General features: G+C 40.7%; 1 protein-coding gene across 1 annotated transcript in view; it reads right to left on the reverse strand.

Moving 5' to 3' along the window:
• Positions 1-14728, reverse strand: part of PLB1 (phospholipase B1) — a 160715-nt gene extending 145987 nt beyond the window's left edge. Inside the window, 7 exon segments of the mRNA XM_042438249.1 lie at positions 639-720; positions 3154-3197; positions 6500-6540; positions 9015-9073; positions 9472-9535; positions 11640-11695; positions 14701-14728. Of these exon segments, the coding sequence (XP_042294183.1) occupies positions 639-720; positions 3154-3197; positions 6500-6540; positions 9015-9073; positions 9472-9535; positions 11640-11651 (302 nt within the window). The 5' untranslated portion in view covers positions 11652-11695; positions 14701-14728.
• Positions 14729-22944: the final 8216 nt, after the last annotated feature.

The raw sequence follows: 22944 nt of genomic DNA on the forward strand, positions 1-22944 counted from the left end.
CAAGACCAATTTATGACAGCCCTATCATAGGGGTTTCTTGGTAACATTTATTCTTAGAAAGTTTGCCACTGCCTTCCTCAAAGTCTTAGGAAATGTGACTATTCCAAGTTCTCATTATGTCTCTACTATCACTGAGTTTACTTTAAATTTCCCCATCTTTGTGTAACTGGTAAGTTTTAACAACAAGACCTATGTGGCACATTCAGAAATAAAATGATTATAGTATAATCTATAACAAATAGATCATTTTCTCTCAAACAAGATGGGTTATCCAGAAATTCAGGTATAAATGCAGTAAACATAGCTGGGGCAGGCTAATAGCAAATGAACTCAGAGTAAAATTCAATTCACAAAGTACTGCCAATGAGAGTTACATTATCAGCACTGGCCATTCATAAAACTGATGTGTTTAACATAAACAGGCCCTCATGTAAGCCAATCAGCATATCTAATGGGATCTATTATCCTTATTCAAACCCCTGGTAACAGACTCAAACTTAATCAGAATTCACAAAAAAAGCAAACACTGATCGCAAGAAAAATTCCATAATTATTACTTGTGTAATGCCTTTATTAGGCTAGCTATAATGTCATAAAATGTACAATCCTTCAGCCAAGCAAATCAAAACAGAACTTACATAGTTTCATTTCTTGACACATCCTTGCTGTTTCCAAGAGAAGAGTAATACTGCACAGAAGGATTAAATAGGCTAACAAGATCTGAAAGACATACATTCAGTTCATTAACTCTGCTTGCACCAACATGATACTGAATTCAAAAGATAATAATCAGTTCAGGCAAATTTCTTGGTCTTGGAAGAAAACAGAGAATATGGTAAGTTCATTTTGCAATGGTTGAAATAAGTAATAATGCATATTATTAATAACAACATTATGTTTGTTATCAGCATTTCTTATCATAGACTCATAGACTTGGAAGAGAGACCCAAGGACCATCCAGTCCAATGCCCTGCAATGCAGGAACACACAATCAAAGCATTCCCAACAGATGGTCACTCAGCCTCTGTTTAAAAACCTCCAAAAAAAGGACACTCCACCACTCTCTGAGGCAGTGTATTCCACTGTGAAACTGCTCTTACCATCAAAAAGTTCTTTCCTGTAGTTTGAATCCATTGTTCCGTGCCCTAGTCTCTGGAGCAGCAGAAAACAAACTTACTCCATCCTCAATATGACATCTATTCAAATATTTAAACAAGGCTATTATATCACCTCTTAATTTCTCTTCTCCAGCCTAAACATACCCAGCTCCCTAAGCTTATACTTTCCAAAGGAAATGGTCATACCAGTCATTACATTATTTTATAGGCTGTCTTGTTACCATAAAAAATAACATGTTACTTGCAATGTGTTACTTCAATCACTGTGAAACTCAGCAGAGATAAATGCAAAGTTATGCATTTAGGTAAAAACATTTTAACATCATCACCATAATCATCAGATTAATATCTGGATTGACCACAAAATACAGTTGCCCCGTGGAACTCATAGGGGATCCATTTCAGACCCCAAAACTAATGCATATTCAAGCCCCATAGGCTTGAATGGGGTGCGTGCATGCATTGAGGTTAATGGTAGTTGCCCCTTTGCAGATTTTCAAGTCTGCAGATTTCATGAAAGTCTCAGAAATCTCACCAGCTAAATATGAGACAATGATGTGATATGCTTGCAAAAATGGATATTATTATTATTATTATTATTATACTTTATTTATATAGCACTGTAGATTTACACAGCGCTGTACATACAATTAATACTATTGATAAAAATGAAACCTGCCAATGGCATACATTCTACAGGATAATAACAAAGACATATAAAACAATAGAAAATATTGCAATTTTATAACCCATAACTAGAATAATAATAATAATAATTATTATTATTATTATTTATTTATTTATTTATTTATTTATAGCCTGCCCAATCATGAGGAATCTGGGCAGGTTACAACAGTAAAAATACAATAAAATTCAAAATTAATCCCTTCCCAACCCCCCATCCCAGTTCTAAAACTACAATAAAAAATAATCACAATTAGGATAAAAACTGAGGGAAATTGGGCAGACAGAGAGACCTGGATCACAATCGAGTCATATTCATATTCGGGGAAAGGAAACCAGGTTGAGAAGGCCAACATTTCAAAGTTGGAAGGACCAAGAGTTCTGCTTTATTTTGTACCCATTGAACTTTATTGTGAGTATTGTATCCAGTTCAGAAGATTTTACACACACAAACACACACACACAATAAAAAAGATTTAGAAGAGGGCAGCAGAAGCTGTCAAAGATATCGAAAATCAAAATCACGATGAAATGTTGAAGTAAGTTTAGGCTGGAGAAAATTGCACTCTTCTTCCCTGCTAACTCAGAGACAGCAAAAGCTATGAAGGGCTTAAGTTAAAAGATGGTAGTTTTTGGATGAACTTTAGAAGAAGCTTCTTAGTGGTAAGAGGAATTTGACAAAGGAATATATTTTTTTAAACAGATGTTGATCAGCCGCTTTTTGGAGATATATCAGGAGACTTGACTGCATAAAAGCCATCGCCCACCCCAATGTCTATGATTCTATTACCACAAAACTAAGTAAAAATTTGAGAATAACTTCATGCCCAAAATTGTTCATGAAGAGAAAGTTTTGCCAAGGCTAAAATATGTTTCTCATTCTCCCAGCACTTACCTTTCTCTTTTGTCCCACCCTTCCCATAATTAGTTAGTAGTCAGTGGAGATAGGGAGACCTCATACCTGGCAAGGTGCTTGAAGCCAGACAGATAGTGATGGCATCATCCTCCAGGGCATCTGGAGGACCCTGACAAGGTCTGGGAGAATGCCTTTTTCATTTTGGATCTGATTATAGACGCATAGTCCAATATTCCTCCAACATCCCCTACTCTCCACTAATCACTAAATGGTTGTGGAGGTGGGTCTGTAGGAGGCAAGTGAGTCCTATGGGGTTGGCTGATTATGTGAGGGAGATAGTGAATGTCTCCCTCTGCAACAGCCCATAAAATATGTATGTGTAACTTTTAGTTACATCAGCATATGTTACTAACATGCCAGCTCACATTTTGGAATATTTTGCTGTAGAGCAAGGTGACCATTTTTGTTTTCAAGAGTTTAAACCATAAGACTTACCCTTCAAAGTTTTCATGCTTTCTTGGATAAGATCTTTCTCAGTGCTGTAAACCAAAACACAAACAATTGATTTTTATATAAAAAAAATAGTCATAGAGTTCAATTCAAAGTATGAGTATATTTGGCTTTAATTCTGCTTTGTCTACATCTCAGCCATATCCACCCAACATCCCTGAGTTTCAGAATGCCATCGCTTGCACTGTGGCATCATGACAACATAGTTGGTTTAAATAAGAAAACACACACACTTCGATCAGGCCCATGTGTTTCTCTGAACCAGAGCATCATTACAAACTAGAAGGGAAACCTTTTTAGTCTAATAGTCATCCACATTTCCTTTCTGATATCTCTTATCCAGTTCTGTTATTCAGAGTGAGAATGGACAGCACACTGAACATTACATGAAAATGTGTGACATCCATTTAGCAGAATAATTGTCCTTTCCCCATCCACTTATTCCCTGTTCCATACTGTCCCCACATATGTTTTTCCCCCCAATGAGTGTGGTTTTATCCACACATAGAAACACAAGGACAATGGTGAAGCTACAGAAAGGGATGCAGAACCAGGACACAGTGCACAAAAAGGGTTATTTTTTATGCATAATTATCTCTACCAGAAGCAGCTCATCTTCATTTAAGTAGGCTGATGGGCTACCTATCATTGGGCTCATTCCCACTTGGCATATAATCCACATTCAAACCCAGCTCCACTCTGCTAAAAAAAGTGATTCCAAAAGGCCCCTCGTTCCCAATATGAAAAGAGACCTCTTTTGGAACCGCTTTTTTAGCTGGGAATGCTTGTCATTCCCATTAGAGGAGCCGGGGAAGGTGGCAGGCCTTCAGCCATTCACCTCCTCACCCCCTGGGAACCCCTTCCCACCAGACCCTCTCTCTCTCTCTTTCCTCCTTTCTCTCTCTATTCCTTCCTTCCTTCCTTCCTTCCTTCCTTCCTTCCTTCCTTCCTTTCGTCTTTCCTTCCTTCTCCTTCTCCCTCTCCCCCCTTCTCTTCCTTTCTTCCTGCTCTGTTCCTTCCTTCCTTCCTTCCCTCCTTCCTTCTTTCCCTCCTTCCCTCCCTCCACTGGCCAGCCTGTCTGTCTGCCTACCTGCCTGCTGGTGGCTTTGAGGGGCCCGGTGGCGGTGGTGGCAGCAGTGGTTGTCAGAGTTCAGTGCTGGCCTTCTCCTCATCCTCCTCCATGCCAGATCTTCTCTGCTGCCCAGCCTCCTTTCCCTTCTCTGCCCTGATAGGCCTACCTTAGAAGGAGGCCGGAGCAGAAGGAGATAGGCAAACCTGGAGGATGGAGGTTGTGCATGCATGCCTCCCCAGCATCCATGCCTCTGTCCTCCTGGCCTGCCTCCAGGCCCCCGCAAAGGAAAGGAGAAGGATCCAGCATGGAGGAGAAGGAGGAGAGGGCCAGCACCGAGTCATGACAGCCGCTGTGGCTGCTGCTGCTGCTGCCACCAGCCCCCTCAAAGCTGCCAGCAGCCAGGTAGGCAGGTAGGCAGGCCAGCCGGTGGAGGAAGGGAAGGAGGGGAGGAGGAGGAGGAGGAGAGAAAGAAGGAAAGAAGGAGGGAAGACCAGTGATAGGGAGATGGCCGGGGCCATTGCAGCTGCCCTCAACCTGTCATTGGTGGTGGAAGTGAATCTGCCTGTGGTTTCCACTGGGATGAATCAATTTATTTTGGAATAAATCGATTCATCCCAAAAAACACCACTTTGTAAGTGGTGTCAGGAAATGTCGAGGTTTTTGTGTTTGCCCCGCATTTTCCCCTTTGAAATTGATCTCATAAGGATCAGGATCGATTTTAAATGGGAACTAGGGTCATATACCCCGAATCCTGCTGCGATTTATATTGCAGTGGGAATTACACCAGGATACACATTTCATGTACAGTGGGCCCTTGGTATCTGCTGGTGTTTGGTTCCGGATTCCTTGCATCGATACCAAAATCCATGGATGCTCAAGTCCCAATTAGATACAGTGGGGTAGTAAAATAGTGTCCCTTATATAAAATGGCAAAATCAAGGTTTGGTTTGCTCTTGGAATTTATGCACACACACACACACACACACACCCACAACAGGAGCGCGAGAGAGAGCGAGAAAGAGCGAGAGGAGGGGAGGGGGGGGGGAGGGGGAGGGAGAGGGAGAGGCTATGGATGGTTCAAACTATGGATAAAGAATCCATGGACAAGGAAGTTGACTGTAAAATGTAATTTGGATTTTACCTTCCTTGATCTTTTCTGGCTTTAATTAATTTCATTCATAGCTTCAGGGAAAGTGGAAAATACTGCACTATATAGTAAATTAAGAAGTAATGTCCAGGGTTGTCCCCCACCTCGTTCTTTTTTAACAGTTTCATTATTTTCAGGGATGCTCTTGATACAAGAAGCAATGGTACTGATCATAGGAATATGATCGAGAAACAGCCATGTGTTATCACAACAAAGACTCATTTAATTCAGCCTTCTGCTCTCATGGTGGCCAGCTGGATGCATGTTTGGAGGTCCACAAACAGAACGTAAGCACAAAATAACCCTCTCTCTTCTTGCTCCCCAACAAGTAGTACCTCCAATATTGGAAGTAGCTTACAGTCATCATGACTTGTGGTCTTATTCTCCCTTAACTTGTCCCAGTTAATGGATGTAATGAATCCCATAGTTTATTTGCTGGATAAAGAATTACACATGGCACAGGGTAGAATTATCCTGGACAGCCATTTGGGTTATTGTGCAGAATGCACTGTAGGGAAAGGCTGCTTCACACATTGCAAATGAATGTGGAGATGGAGGTGAAGTCAATCAAAGCGCTCTGAAATGTTTTACATACTCTCTGGCCTCCAGAAAGAAAGTCAATGGTTAGCATCATATTAATTAGTCCTAACTAGAGTCAGCCTATTCAATCAATTGTTGAATGGTGAGTCAACATATAGTTAAAACTCACTGAATCAACTGATTCAATAAGTCTACTCTAGTCAAGACTAACAACAGGATTTTGACAGAGTGTCATAACATCTTGCCACCCATAAGGCTTAGCCAACTTTAAAAAAAACCAGAGCTATATTATATATTATATATAGTTTGAAATATAGTCTGTTATCCAACGTTTGCTTATAGAATCAGCTCACCAGTCAGACAAGTGGTATATTTGTCACAGACTGGGCCATTAGAAGGTGCCTAGCAGTTCATAATCAGTTTAGCTAGCTTCCCCTTTCTGTCCTGACTCTTAGCCATAGTCAGATTCCCCCCGCCCCCAACTTGGCACAATGATTGAAAGACATGGCAAGTCTGAAGTACATTTGTAGAAAGCAATAAACATGCTTTATGAACATGACAGATAATGATACCTTTTGAGAAGGTCAGCCTGGTCTGTCCTAAAATCTTCAGTCTGTAACAAAAAAAAAATGTCACTGATAAAAACAAATATACCTATCTGAAATATGGACAGCCAAGTCATAACTTTGCATCATTCCCAGCAATCCTTTCTTGCTCCCAGCAATAAGAATGAGAAGAAAATCCTCAGTGGTGACCAGTGTAGCTTTGTAAATAGAGTAGAGGTAGGAGGTGGACATGTCATTTCCTGAGGAACCACAGAGTGAAACAAGACAGGAAGGCTTGCCAAGCCCAGGAATTTTATGCTCAATTTTTAGATCTGAAAAGGAGACTCTTGTGCCTCATGTATTGTATACAGCTTTGATGTATACAACATCAAGAGAGCAACAGTGGCCAGGAAGCAGTGAGTAGATGTAGTCAGCTTGAATTTAAATTAAATAGCTACAGGCTTTTAATCAATTAACAGCTACAAAAAAAGTAAAAATATATAAGTAATTAAGTCAACACTTAGGTTGACATGAATTTAGGTCTAATTCTAAATCCACTGCATGGAATTCCATTCCATTGGATCTAAAGGACTCGTTTTTAGTGATTTACGTAAGGATTCTATTAACAATCCATTCTTAAATGTATCATTAAAAGCAAGTACTTTAAATTGAATGGGACAGAATCCCATTACTATCTCACAATCCTACACCTTAGGCATAGACAGAAGCATTAGAAGATTGAAGAGGAAAGATGCAAGATTGTCAGTTATCCAGAGTTTCCAATCACCTGGCATTGTCTGGACAGTTCAAGGGTTGTTCAACAAACATTTGAACTTGGATGTTAGACTCCAATATCTCATGTATCATTAGAAATATGTATTAAAAATCTGGTAAGATAAGGTAAGGAAGAAAAGGGAAGTAGAATTGTTGTTTTGTTGAGAAGCTATTTCTAGCAGGTTATTCCTACCGTTAAATGTCATTTGACAGCAGCCATAACATCAGACTATAAAGGAGAAGAAGAAAGAGGGCTACTCCACTAGCTCTGCTGAAATCAGGGTCCCTTTCATACTACGCTGATATAGAGTGCTGTGATCCCACTTTAAATACCATGGCTGCATCCTATGGAAGCTGGGCTTTGTAGTTTGCTCTTTGGTTGAGAATTGCAAATTTCCCCTCTAAACTACCAATCCCAAGATTCAATAGGATGGAACAATGACATTTAAAGTAGAATCATAGGATCGTATCACACCTGATGAATCCTGCTCAGAAACGGGATTTTAGAAGTGAAAAAAACCCGCAAATTCAGGAGGTTTTTCAGACGTGTTTCTCCCAAACAGAAATAACACAAAAAATAAAGTGAATGGAAACTGGACAAAAACGACACCTTTTTCCTTTTGGGTACTTTTGGGAATCAGAGACGGATGGGAAGAGCAGCATGTCTACTATGACCATCCCTCTCAGGAAATCTACCAGATAATATACAGGGAGTCTTCCTGGAGTAATTCAGTTGACAAACTAAACAGGGGTATCTGGTAGCCCTGTACATTGGACTCTGAACAAAGTAGTATAGGTGAATGTAACAGAAGGGTACTAAAACCACAATTTTAAATCAGAAGGGGGTGTTGGTGTGTTAGTGTAATAACCATCAAGTCCCCTCTCTTTGGCTCTGTCATAGGGTATTAAATATTGAAGGGAAGAGCTATAGCTCAGTGACAGAACCCCTGGTTTACATGCAAAAAGTTTGTTGTTGTTGTTAAATTTATATATACCCCACCTTTTCTCCAAAATTGGGACTTAATTTAAAACAAGTAAAATATAGCTAAAAACATAGAAAGGTCAACACTGAAATATAATTAAACTATTCACAATATTGAAACAAATAAAAAGATATGCCATAAAAAGAGATAAAAAGCAGTTGTATCCAATTCAATAAAAACTATATGTTGTTGTTGTTCACTGCCTTCAGGTTGATCTCGACTCATAGTGATCCAGTGGATGGTACATCTTCAGGACCCTCTCACCTCCACTGGTCTGCTCAGGTCTTGGGATGGCTGAAGCAGTGATGGTGAACCTTTTAGAGACTGAGTGCCCAAACTGCAACCCAAACCCCACTTATTTATTGCAAAGTGCTGTGTCCCTCTGGCTTTCTAGCGACAAACTCTAGTGAATTCTGTGTTGGGACGATGGTGCATGTGCCTACAGGGAGGGCTCTGAGTGCCACCTCTGGCACGTGTGCCATAGGTTTGCCACCACTGGCTTATGGAAACTGTGCAGCCACATCTTCTGGCCCTTCAGATTTGAGTAAAACTGTAAGGCTCTGCTCTGAGTTCCATGAGAGACCACTCAAGATAGTGGGTATGGCAACAGGAGATGGACAAAGAATTCATGGAAACCTGGAGCTCACTCTTGAGTTCTCTTCCACAATCCAAAACCAAAATATAACCTGATGTGCCAAACTATATCATGCAGATCCCCGCAGATTTCCTGTGTAGATCAAGAGAATTGTATCTTTAATTCTCCAATCTCACATTGCTGTACTCACATTTCCCAGGCTTCCTATAGCAGCAATTGCTTTGATATCTGATGGTCTTAGAGTGTGAACTGTAGAGACAAAATAAGAATAGCAATTTACAAAAACAACACCTTTTAAAAAAAACAAAATAGAGTTAACTCAAATGGAGCAACAGTTAATGTCTATAATTTACACTGACTTATTCTAAAAGTTTTTTTTTCACAGAACATTAAGAGCCTTATCACATTTTTATGATGATGATGATGATAATAATAATAATAATAATAATAATAATAATAATACGTCCATATCCAAAGATTCAGTACAGTGCAATGAAGATATATTATAAAACATTTATTATAGTTTTTGTCCTAAAGATTTGTTAGTGGCCTTATTTAAGCCTGGCTCCAAAATTTTCTGCTATCCCAGTGAGTGCATCTTTTCATCTTTTATTTTACTCTACAGATGAATTTCAAAATACAAATACCTGATGATGAGGCTGGGTGAGAGAAAATTTGTGATTTGCAGTAATCACGAAAGGTCTGTAGAGACTGAAAGAAAAACAAAGATTTGTAAAGAAAATATAAAATGCTTGAAACACAAGCAGTGAAGCAACAAAAATGGATATAGTTGAAATATGAATGTAGAGAGTGCAGCTGCAGTATCTCTTCCTTGAAAATTTTCCCCAAGAGAACTCATCATCCAGCCATACCATATTGTTCTGGAAAATAAACACATCAAAATAGCTGTCTACAATATATTTGTCAAATAGTTGTATTCTATTTCCAACTGCATCCTCAAGGCTGCTGAGAGTGGGTTCGGGTCCTCATGAAAAATATTTTTCAGAGTCCAGCAACTAGAGTTGCAAAGTTTTTCAAACTGCAGTATAGGAGAGCCCTATCTCCTCCCAGGCCAGCTCAAAATTGGGTGATAAATGTAACATAAGGCCACATAGAGCCCATCTCTCACAGGAGTTTCAGGTTCCTATGGGATTAGAGATGTCCCAGAAGAATGGAACAAGAGGTCCTCCTTTCATAAGACTTGAGGCAGGTTTTATATACACCTGCCACACATCGATTCACCATAGTCACTTGAGGGCCATAGGTGACTGCTATGGACTGCCATACTGAAAAGTAGAAAGCACTCATGTACCTTTAATGGTTGTGTAGAAGAGGGAATTTGAGCAGTGGTAGTTTGTTATTTGTTTACGTGGCATTTAGCACCAGCATGGTGTAGTAGTTTGAGTGTTGGACCATGACTCTGGATAGCAAGGCTCAGCCATGGAAACCCACTGGGTGACCTTGGGCCATTCACACTCTCTTGGCCTCAAAGGAAGGCCAATGCAAACCTGCTCTAAACAAATCTTGCCAAGAAAACCATATGAAATGTTAGTCTTAGTGTCACTACAAACTGGAAATGATCTAAAGGCTGGAACCATTAAAGGTATGGGAGCCTTCTGCAATTTTCATTCTGGCAACCATACCTGTAGAACTAGGAAAGGAAAGAGCAGGTCGCACCTGTGCTTACAATAAATGGACCAATGCAGCATTTAGTATATGTTTTAAAGTCATTTTGCGGTGCATCAGATACTTGGAAATCCATATGTTGAATATGACACTGATACTTTCTGCCCTTATTAGATTAAAAAATAGGGATTTTGGGCTGCTGTTCCCCAAAGATATAAACATATGCAACATATGTGAAGTTGTAGGCTTTCATGGCTGGCATCCATAGTTTTTTGTGGGTTTTCGGGCTATGTGGCCATGTTATAGAAGGGTTTGTTCCTGATGTTTCACCAGCATCTGTAGCTGGCATCTGCAGAGATTCAACATAGTTAGGCCTCTTTCTAGATTCTCAGGCCATGGTGATTTGTACTGGCTTCCTCCATTCTGTTGGTCCTGCCTATCCCCCACATGCCCACCACCCTAGGTTTTCCCATACCAATGTTCTCCATCTTTCAAGGCCAGTATTTATTTTTACAAATATCTGAGAACATGGTTGGGTAGAAGGCAAGTCTTCATAAGTTTTGAACAACACCTATCAGCCTCTTCCAGTATGACCAATAATCCGAGATTTTGATGTATGAAGTCCAGAACAACTGAGTTGGATCCCAGTTATTGAGTATACATCCAGGCTGTTAGATGGGATTTCTTTGCCCACTCTTCCACTTTCCCCACCCCACAGCTGCCTGAAAATGCTACAATGAGGATATTGTGCAAAAGAAAGGAGGGAATTCATGAAAATCATATAGAGGCAGGATCCATGACTGAAAGCTCTCCATCAGCAGAAGGCAAATTCTGGGACATTTTCAGAATACATAGTTATAGCATTTCCACTTTGACTACCACAATTCCACCCTATGGAATCCTGTAGGATTTCCAGAAAGACATTTAGTCATCTCAGCCGGAGGATCCCAGTGCCTCTTACTGTTGCTGATGTTGTTGTTTCATCCTTTCTAGTAGTTTCTGACTTATGATGACCTTAAGGCAAAAACAAAAGGCAGCTGTCTTGTCCTGGCTAATGGTAATGGCTGGGTATGATCTGATGCCTGGTTTGACCTCCCTTATGTTAATCAAAACATCATCCTAAATTCAAAAGTCTGAAAAACACAAATCTACCTTCTTCTTTCTGCAGGGTGCAGAAACAGCTACATACCTTTGGTTCCATTTCCTCTGCACCACTCTTGGCTGTCAGAACGTGAGCCACAGTACCTTTAAGGGGGGGGAAAGTTGTTTGTGTTGTTTAATATTCTTGTTCTCCACACCTCCTTGTGATCTATGGTTATTGATCCATACTGTTGCTTTGTACATTTCAATTTCAATTTCAATCATTTTCTAGGATTGAGCTGGTTTTAAACACAAAATACAAACAAGAAGGCAAGCTTGCAGATGTATTAGCTAAAGAATACTGACAATGGGAGAGATAAGCCCCATTGAACTCAGTCAGGGAGTTGGGTAAGAATGAGGCATTCTGCCACAACTACACCAAACAACATTTTCCTTCAGTCTTCAAATGTCAAGCATTGTAGTAATGTAAAATTTCAGTTGAGAATTTGGAAATACAGCTTAGGCATCAAAGAAGTGGGCAAGCAAAGCTACCAAAGGAATGTGAATACAGCAGAAATAAGAGGCCAAGATGTGAAGGATTTTCAAAGTCTCACTTTCTAGAATGCTAAAAATGTGTGGTATTGAGTAAAACTTTCATTAGTGGGACAGAATTCCTGCTTGGGGTCAGTGCCTTCACACTGACCCCAAGCAGGAATGATAGTAGATTCAAACAAATCTCTAAAAGATTTAGGTTCCATTTAGGTTCCAAAATCAATAGATTTTAGCTGTACTACAGCTGTTCAAGGAAGGTTGGTTCATTAGGTTACTTCTCTATGTCCACACTGCAGGAATAATTCAGGGTAACACCATTTTAACTGCCATGGCTCAATCATATGGAATTCTGGGAATTGTAGTTTGGTGAGGCACCAGAGCTCTCTGACAAAGAAGGCTAAATATCTCACAAAACTACAAACCCCAGAATTCCATAGTATTGATCCATAGCAGTTAATGTTATGTCAGAGTGCACTATTTCTGTAGTGTGGATGTGGCCAGGCAAAATAACTTATTTCCAAAGCGCGAGCTGCCTATTTCCACCACCACTGACTGTTCCAAGAACCATAGAGCATTCAGTATTACTACCTGAGTCTTGTTCATTTTCCTTTTCCCTCCGCATCCCCTTTTCTTTTAGCACTACCTCTTTTTAGATTGTAAACTGGAGGGCAGATTGTAAGCTGAAGCTTTTTGTCTGCAAATAACTTGGAATGCCCTTCTGCTAAAGAATGTAATAGAAATGCTTCTAACAAAATTAATAAAGAAATAAAAGTTTGACTATATTTGATTTGACACACACACACCTCCTAAAAGAGGACTGCAGCCAGGTGAAGATCTTGTTTCAGCTAACTGATTTTATGAAGGAAATGGGCCTTTTCTTTAACTTGCTGGGATTTTTTGTTTTTAATGGTTTCTGCTTTGAATTGATTTTAATTTTTTTTTATATGTATTTTACTAAGTTTATTTTTAACAATTTTAAGCTAGCTTGAGCTCTAAAACTGAGGAAAAGTAGGATATTATTATTATCATCATCATCATCATCATCATTACTACTGTATCATCCCCATCATCATCGGGCAAAATATGACATATTTGCATTAAAAATTTCATAAGGTAATTGCTACATAAAGATTCACATTTATTAAAAATATATATACTATGTATTGTGCATATCACCATAGGAAATAATATGGCCAGATGTTCTTTGTGTCTGCTTAGTAGTGTCTTAGTAGCGTGGGTGAGTGACTTCAAGGCCCTCCTTTTTGATGGTTCTTTATCTTTGAACTGGATAAAGACTGCCCAGCAAACAGAGGACATCTCCAAACATAGGACCCTCTCCTTGAAATAGAGGAGTATCCTCATGAGCCTTCCGAAAAGAATACTTTTCATTGCATTGCAAACTGTTTTTTTTTAAACTCAGAAATATTAACTACAGTTGTTAACTGGTTTGTATTTGGAAGTAACATGCAAAAAATGGCCATAGAGATGATAGATGATTATTTCTCAATAACAAAAGCCCAAATCAAGTCCCAACTAAAAGAAACTTATTAAATCAGTAAGATGTCCATAAGTATGAACTTGCAGCTTACTGAGACTAGGACTTGGATATAGCACAGAATGTTATATTTGTACTGTACTATACTATAAATGAGTTTTTAATAGTAAAACAGCATGACACTAAAGATGTATCCCTCTTACGGTACATGTGTATTAGGTCATGCACTTTCTCCAGAAACCCTCAGTAACTGTAGTTAAGGGAGGAGAGTTTAAAAAAATTCCTCTCATCCTCAGCCTTTCATCTGGTGAAAAATTACCATTATTCTTTGAAGGAAAGCAAAGCCGGGGGAGTGGGGAGCGTAAAACCTGTGTATAAAATTGACATAGGATTTTCTTGTAGTGCAACTCAACTAGCATTAAGTATTCCCACAGTTTTGCAATAACATGAACCCCAGTCTTCTCTATAACACTGCTGAGTACAGATATATTATTTGGTGAGCACAGTGTTCTGTGATTTTATTATTTCTACATTTCACAGTCAGTGTCAACTGGCAGTTTAAAATTCTGCTGGGCAGAACAGGTATCCGCAGCCTGTTGTGCCATCACTCCCACTGTGTCAGTGTTCTCTCCTCCATACCAAACATACACATAATTCTCTGTCTTGGAGCTTTAGCTTATAGCCATGTCAGCCCAAGATATTTCACTCTGTGAAGTAAAAGGTGGAATGATGCCTCCTCCTGTTCCACATACAAGAACAAACTAGAGTGACCGTTCAGTCTTTCTTCAATAAGAACTTTGGGGAGAAAATTACTTTTTGGATCAACAACAACAACAACAACAACAACAATAATAATAATTTTTATTTGTATCTTCCCGCCTCTCCCAACTCCCAGAATCTCCCAGCCAGCATGGCCATGTCACTGTTGTCGCCTCCCAGTACTTGGCACCTGAGATGGCCACCTCAATCTATCCATTCTTAAAGACAGCCCTGATATATTATACAATTTATCCTCCTACTCCCAGAAATGTTGCTGTTTGCCCTGATCCACCACCTAAGGTTCAAGCACCAGATTAAACCTCAGGGCATAGCCATGAAGTTTACAGGGGGGCAAGGACCTTACCTAAGAAAAAGGATAGCCAGAGGTTGCTCAGCAGATTCTTCATGTTTTGTTCCTGTAGGAATGGCTGGTTAAGATGTTAGTTTTGCTCTGTGGTGACCTACCTGTGGTCAAGGAATTCTTCTTCCCAGTGTTTTTATACCACCATGAGCAGATAATTCAGCTGTCATAAATTTTATTGGCCTTCTCGCCTTTGAAGATTCAGCCTTTAGAAGCAAAGTGATAAAATATTAACATTGCAATGTCATTGCTTAAAAAGTGTTGTGTACTTTACACACCATTACCTCTTGGGGGAAGAGTTAAAAAGAAGAACAATTTGCCCTTTAAAATCCAGACAGAACCTGCTTTGCAAGCTCCTATTTTTAATGTATTGGTATAAAAGGGAAAATCCATTTGTGTACTATCAGACCAAACCAAACATGCTGCCTCAGGGGCATTGCTCTAGTAAACCAGCTTTACAAAATACTGTTTTGGGATGCCAGGCTTTGTTTACAATCAAACTTCAAAACCCAGATGCTAGTGACTACTAGTTTTGGAAGAGCAGGGCTATTCCTACCTTAGACAAAGCAAATCCTTTAGGCAGAAGATCTTGGAAGTCAGCAGAGCTAATTTTCCTAGTTCTTCCTTATGAATGCCCTGGCTTTTCTTCTCTTTCAGAAAGACAGAGTTGTGTGTGAAATCTCCTGGCCTATTGCCTTCAGGTATGGCAGAGGATCCAATCCCATAGTCAGTCTTGTTGACTAAGATTTAGCTACTCATCTGATCAGCTTCTGCACAGGAAAAAGAAGGAGGTACCATCTTGTCCTTTGTGTCAGGAAGCAAAATGTTTTCAGATAGAACTGTGGGGAAGGCAGTCCATAAATAGTGTGCCATGATTGAAATGGCCACTTGTCTCATTGCCATCCATCCCACCTCTAGTGCTGGTAGCTATCTCAGAGAAAGATCTCTCATGAAGAACTTTCTTTCAGTTAGTCTCAAGGTGCTACAAGATCTCTTTGCATACATACATTCATTCTCAGATTCTTTTATAAGGGAGAGACATCCACGACTCAAGCTGTATGTCAATGTTCCATTCCAAAACTGTATTGGAGATTCAATAATCTTGAACCAAACCCTAGAAACTGTACCTTTTGCATTACAACCCCCAGAATCCCTAAAGTCCAAAAAAGTTACTTTTCTGAGCTCTCTTTTTAACATTTTGTTGTAAACTATGGCCATCACACCAGAACTGTGCCACTCTTCTTGACTAATCAATCCAACTCCAGACCCCATCCACTCTTGTCTGCATCCCTCAACTTCCACATTTATCCTATTAAACCTGCCTAATGTTCAGTGCCATTGTAACCATTTAGTAAGCAGATTCTAAATCATGGCGAGGGTATACCAGGTCATCATAGTATCTCTTCAACATCTCTGTGTGTGAGAGAGTGAGGGGGTGAAAGTAACGCAAGGACAGGGCAGAGTTTGGAAAAATTACTTTTTTGGACAACAGCTCCCAGAATCCATTAACAACAACAAATGATACCTGGAGTAAGCCAAGTCAATATATATAATATCCAAAGTAGGTTGACTGGTGGATCCATTATTGAGGAGACAGTATGCCCACTTTTGATTTTATGGCTGCTCCTCTCACACCCACTTTGGGTTGTACAGAAGCTCCTGGTTCTGGTCCTATTCCCAACAGAGTTTCAGCACTGGACAGCTCCTGTACAACTCAGAGCAGCTGCAAGAGGAATAGCAATAAAAGCAAAAGTTATTAATAACGAAGAACACAGAAGATAGGAGAGACTGCAGCAGTTTGCTTTTGCCCAATCCTACTGGGAAAGGCATGACTCCCACCTCCTCTCCTCCAACCCCATTGAATTAATTGAATGCAAACTACATTTGCAATTTGAACTCAATTTGCAGCAATTGAAGTAAGCAGAGGAAAAAAGGGGAAAGTGGAAGGAAGAAAGAAAAACCATGATATTTCAAAGGCATCTGAAAAATTAGGGTGACAAAGGATTGAGCAGGGCTTTTCCTGTAAAACTGAGACAGCTTGAAGGTATGCCACAATAGTATATTTTAAAAAATAAATAAATAAAATGAACAAGTCCTACCATTTCATGACTCTCAAAATCTGTTGTCTGAGTCACCACCTCTCTCTAGGTGTACTCACACTGCAGCAATAAAGGAGCTTCACCCCCACTTTAACCACCGTGACACTATCCTACAGGATCCTGGAATTTGCAGTTTGGTGAGGTACCAGAGCTCTCTGACAGACCAGGTTGAATATCTCACCAAACTACAGATCCCAGGATTCCACAGGAGAGAGCTATGACAGTTAAAATGGTATCAGACTGCCTTATTTCAGCAGTATGGATACATCTACTGCTTAATAGCAGGATCCACCCTGACATTTTTCTACTGGATAGGCATTCACTCTGCAATACCCAGGACAGCACACAGATCTCCTCCACCCCTGCAGTTTATATATCACTGTATCATTTAATGCATAAGAACAACTCATTCCCCTTTACACCTGCCTCAGATCCGTACTCATTCCATCACACCATTGTCAAGGACAAATGAAAGAGAGAAAATAAGAAGAGCCTCCTAACATAATGAAAATGGCACAAAAACCCTTGTCATTTCCTGTGGCATTGCCTCTGGGGGCATCACATACAGGTAGCTGCCAAATTGCAGCAGGAAACAAATTGGCAAAGGAATATTTCAAAGTGTAATGGTCTGCTATGAAACTGGAACACTAGGAACTGAACACCAAATCACTAAGAACACACTCAATAGGATTAAGGATAATAAACTCAGAGATGAAATATAAACACAGAAAGAGAAGGAGCTTTTAACCCACACAATCTTGTGACATAGATTCTTTTTAAAAAATAAAAATAAAAAAACTTGGCAGCTTTTACTGAACTATTTCATCAGTCTCTGTCCTTGATTGCAAGGCATGGTTTCCTGGCAGGAGTTACCCACACTTTCACTACAGTACAAGGTTTTGTAATAATGGAGAAGAAAAGAGACTGAAGCATCAAAGGCTTCATATTGTTTACATTCAGAAGGCATCTTAGCAGTGATATAATTAAGAACTGAGATATTTCTTCGGACTCCAGTTCCCAGAATTTCTCCCAGCCTGCCTGGTTCTGCGAGTAGGTGTCCAAAGTTATAGCATTTCTGAACTCTGGTGGAAGAATACATTTGGAAATGTCGGCACCTAGTTCTCATCCTCATGCTCCCAAGGTGAGTCCCAAAAATGTAGGCAGTTCCATATCATGACCTAGGAATCCAAGGCAAAGTGAGCACCTCAAGGGCTGTGCAGACTGTCCCTAAGGGGCAGCCTGCAGCCACCTCCATCTTTGCCAAATCAGGGCCATGGCAACCACATGTTGTGACCCCAATCTGGCCTTTCTGCAGCACAAAAAGGAGCTATAAAAAGTGGCTTCTTTATGCCTCCTGGGAAGGGTGCTGTAGCTGCTGTACCACTGCTTTACAGTGCTCCTTTGGCACTGTGTCATCTAAATACAGACCAGAGGAGTGCTGTGACATCATGTGCCATGTGGTGCCATGCGCAGTGTCACATCACCATGGGGACATAGTTGGGGCATTGTCATATCGATGCCATGCCTTGACTTCACCCTCAGACTGGCCTTAATGGCCAGTCTGCACAGGCCCTCAGAGGCTGGGGATACAGCAGTGCCAGTAGCAGTCCTTAGGCTAAGACTTAGCCTATGAGCTATCAGCCCAGACCAACAATTGTGGCCCCTGAGCCCTAGACTCCTTCATTGTGGCACCCATCCCTAGAGTTCTACAATCCCTGGTGCCAGTGTACTAATGCTAAGCAATGTGCTGGAGCTCTTAGAAAGAGAATGTGCTAGATACTGGGCCAAAGCTCTTTAACACCTCCTAATCTGGGGAAAGTGATGTTCCTGGGAGAGTCTTGAAAAGCCTCAGCTGAACTTGTTGGAGCAAGATCATCACATGAAGTTCTTCCAGATGCTGCAGTGTTTGGTCTCTCTTGCTGATGTTCTGGCTGCTAGTCTGAACATGACAAGGAGCTGATCCAGATAAACAAACCAGTTCTACTCAACTAGAAATGGTTTTCATTTCTACCACAGTCAGTTTTTTGTTTTGTTTTGTTTTTCGCATCACTAATGGGCCTCACTTACCTATTCAGGATGAAGCCATTCCAAAATACATTTCATTACAAAAGGAACAACTCATAACAGCAAATTATATTTGAGGGGGAAAGCTACACACACACACACATCCAAAGCTTTTGTAAGCACAACAGCTAAGGCCGGAAAGAACAGAGTAGAGTGATAGGGTGGCTGATGATATAACTATCACTGCTACTAAAAAGGTCCTGGTGCTTTGACTCTGTGATTCCTGGCTCCAGTATACTAATGCCACTTAGCAACTTAGGATCTAAAATATTAGGTGATGACATATAAAGCCCTGTATGGATTAGATCCATTTTACTGAAGGATTGCATTCACCTGTACAAGCCTGCCAAAGTTTTGAAATCTTCTGGGGAGACCCCTCCCGCTGTCCCATCACCCTCACACATTTCATGGGCATAAAGAGAAAAGAGGATACTGGACCAAACAGAATTTTGTTCTGATCCAACAGAGCTCTTCTTCTGTTTCTGTGGCTGAAATCCAGTTGTTGGTTCTGACTAGTATAGACCCATCAAATCAAAGGAAATTATGTAATTGCTGACCTACCAAACTTCCATTAGTTGAATAAGATTAGACTAGCAATCGGATTTAGACCTGAATGTTTAGCAGGTCTGGCAGGAAATCATATGAGCACTTCATGAAAGTCTCTGTCACAATCCTCTTCTCATTTTGAAAATACATGAACTGAACTCTCCCTAGAAGCCACAATAATTAAACTGACTCTGGCCACATCATGAGAAGACATGACTCATTAGAAAAAGAGAGTAATGCTTGGTAAGGTAGAAAGCAGCACCAAAAGAGGAAGACTGCATTACAGATGGATTATAGGTGGATACACAAGGATGAGACCCACACCAGATGACACAACCAGAGAGAGGCAACACCTGATGGGGCATATGTTCACTGTCCAACTGAAGACCATTGGCCACCACTTCTGCCAGCCAGGATGCCTCTGCCATCTGTCTGCTGCAAACTGCTAGTGGGGTTGGGATGCTATTACCAACTGGTAGCTCTTTCTGGGTCTGCCAGAGCTGCTGGCCAGGGCAAGAAAGGGGTGGAGGTTGCAGCACTGTGGCAAGGATTTAATCATATCCCCTCCCTCCTGACATTTTCTTCCTTATCTCTGTCTCTATAGGAATGTGTTCATTTATGCATACTTCAGAAAGGGGACTGGCCGTTCACATTGACAGGAGAGAGAGAGAGAGAGAGAGAGAGAGAGAGAGCGCAATGGTTCATTAGGCTGCTTAACACACACACACACACACACACACACACACACACACACTTGAGTTGGTGAGGATACTCCAGAGGAGAGAAAAGGGGGGCTGACAGCTTGCACCCAGGGAGGCAGGAGATGGTGCAGGAACAGGTCTAGGGGGGTGACTCCATGAGTTACTGCACTGGTGACACCAATACTAGCAATGCCACTGGATGGTTAGGCAGGATTAAGGAAGCTACAGCCCTGAATTTGTGGGACTTGAGCAGGGCTGTTGATAACAAGGTGACTTGGAAGTCTCTCATTCATAGGGTCACCATAAGTCAAAGTCAACTTGACAACCATTATATTTATTCTTCTGTATACTTTATATACTTCTACATGCTTATTCTAAGGAGAGCAGCATACATGCCTCCCCATTTCCCCCTCAGAACAGCACAGCAAGATAGGTTATGCTTGGCACAATCCAACAAGTTTCATTATTGAGTGAGATTTAGAATCTGGAGTCTTCCCAGTAAATTTAGAGTCTCATCATGCCTAATTTGAATTTAGAGTCTCCCCAGTAAAGCCCATTGTACCATATTGGCTCCACTGTCAAAAGAGTGGTGAATTTAGATATAAATCTGCATCCCAGTATAACCTATATCTCAATATAGTCTGGAAAGTACTAAGACTTCACATATATACCACTTTTTCTTTCTTCTTATTGATATTGTTGTTTTTAGGTTCCTCTAAACAATATTTTGATTTTACATGGAAAGAAGCATATTCTCCAGGAAACTTTCAGAAGTGAGCATCACAAGAACATGACTGACATCTGCTGGGCACACTGCAAAACTTCTATGCACCTCAAATAGTAAAGTTGATCTCAAGGCTGCTTTGTGTACAACTTTTCTAAAGACAATAGAGATTCAATAGCTGTTTAGATTATTGATATACACATTCAGATACACGCAAACACAAAGGCCAAAATCCTGCATTGCACTGGCAGATTATAAAGTTCTACCTGATGTAAATATGTCTCATTCTCCTTCCTCACATGGTTGACCTACCAGTTCACAGCTTGTTAACCCACTATGCAGCTACTCATTGGCTAGGGGAGGATGAAAAAAATGATGGGGTGGCAGCTGCCCTCAGGAAGATGTCATCCTTCTGGATCTCTGAAAGATCTCAAACAGTTTCCAAACAATCTATTTTAGAGCAAGCATGGTGTAATGATTTGAGTGTTGGAATAGATGTCTGGGAAGACCAGGGTTCAAATCCCTGGTTAGCAATGAAAACCTACTGGGTGACCTTAGGCAAGTCACACTCTCAGCATCAGATGAAGGCAATGGCACCACCTCTGAATAAAGCATGCCAAAAAACATCTATTATAAGTTCACCTTGTTGTTGCTGTTGTGTGCCTTCAAGTTGTTTCCAACTTATGATCACCCTATGGCAAACTTTTGTCATTGTTGTGTCCCTTCACCACCATAAAGCCACCATATAAGTTGTGGTTTTCTTAGTCATGGCATCTTATTTTGAGAATTCTCTTCCATTAGAGAGCCAGTTGTTGGCCACATGTCTAGTTAAAGATAAACATTTATTTGTATGAGTCAGTTGAAACTTACTTTGCAGCACTGATGACAAAACATCCGCCACCACACTTGAGGGCATCAAGCTAGCTAAGGGGCCATTCAGAGTACATTTTAACCCGACTCAGGATTCAAAATTTGCACGTGAAGTTCATATTGGGCCCGATTCTGTCACAATCCATGTTGAGGCTTGCACAAGGAAATGCCCCTTACCCCGGGGTATCCAGAATCGGGCTAAAATCCGTCTTTTCCCAAAAGACCCAGGTTCCGCAAAATATGAACTTGCCCTCAATCATGTTCGGGGCAAATTCAGGGAGGGATTAGGGTCAGAAGGCGGGCAGAGGTCAGAACATTCACTCCCTTCATCCGAGGGGAGGGGGAGGAGGAGAAGGAGGAGGAGGAAAGAGCCGAAGTACTGGAGGCTGAGAGGAGGCAAAAGGGGGGGAAATCAGAGTGACTTTTGATCTGCAAAGGGCTGTAAGAGGGAGGTGGGAGTGGAGAAAGTGATGGAAGAGGAGGAGGAGGATTGCCAAGGGAAATTGGGCTGCCGGGCTAAGCCAGGGGATGTAGGGAAATCCAGCTGCAGCAGAAGGAGCCTCTTTTATTTCTGACAATTTATGCGCATGATTTTTTTGGGTGACGTGTGCGTGCTTGCTTATGCTACTGTGCTACTTTCATTTCAACTTGCTCCTGGACTATTATTATTATTATTATTATTATTATTAGTGTTATATGCAGATGCTACTGTCAGAATGCCTGCGCTGCATTTCCCTTTTATTTCCAATTGATTCCATGGGTCTACTTTAGTTGGAACTGACAGGTCACTCTCTGTGGAAGGCAATGGCAAAGTGTAAGCAGGAGGAAAGGGGTCAGGTCAGGTCAGGTCAAAGGCAGGGCATGAACGGAGCTCCCATCAGGCACTTTCCTCCCTTTTTTATTTTTTTAAAATTAATTTTGACAAAATGTGCGCATGTTTTGTTTTGTTTTTTCTTGAGGCAGATATATAGATAGATAGAATGTGGCTGGCAGCTTGTTCCCTTTCCCTTTCATTTGCTGGCTTCCAGCAAAGGGGAAATGTTGCAAATGGGCTAGACTTTTTTTCCTTTGCAAATCAATGCTATAATTCGAATGTTACATTTGTTGCTCTTGTCAATTAGGCAATTGGCAAAACGATACATGCTTTTGCAAGGAATTCAGGGGCAGCCCTGAATTGCTTTTAAAAGCAAAAAAGAATGCATGACAATCGCATCCTTTTCTTGCATTTCCGAGGTGAGGAATT

The sequence above is a fragment of the Sceloporus undulatus genome, chromosome 1 (genome assembly GCF_019175285.1).
Source record: "Sceloporus undulatus isolate JIND9_A2432 ecotype Alabama chromosome 1, SceUnd_v1.1, whole genome shotgun sequence".
Classification (NCBI taxonomy): domain Eukaryota; kingdom Metazoa; phylum Chordata; class Lepidosauria; order Squamata; family Phrynosomatidae; genus Sceloporus; species Sceloporus undulatus.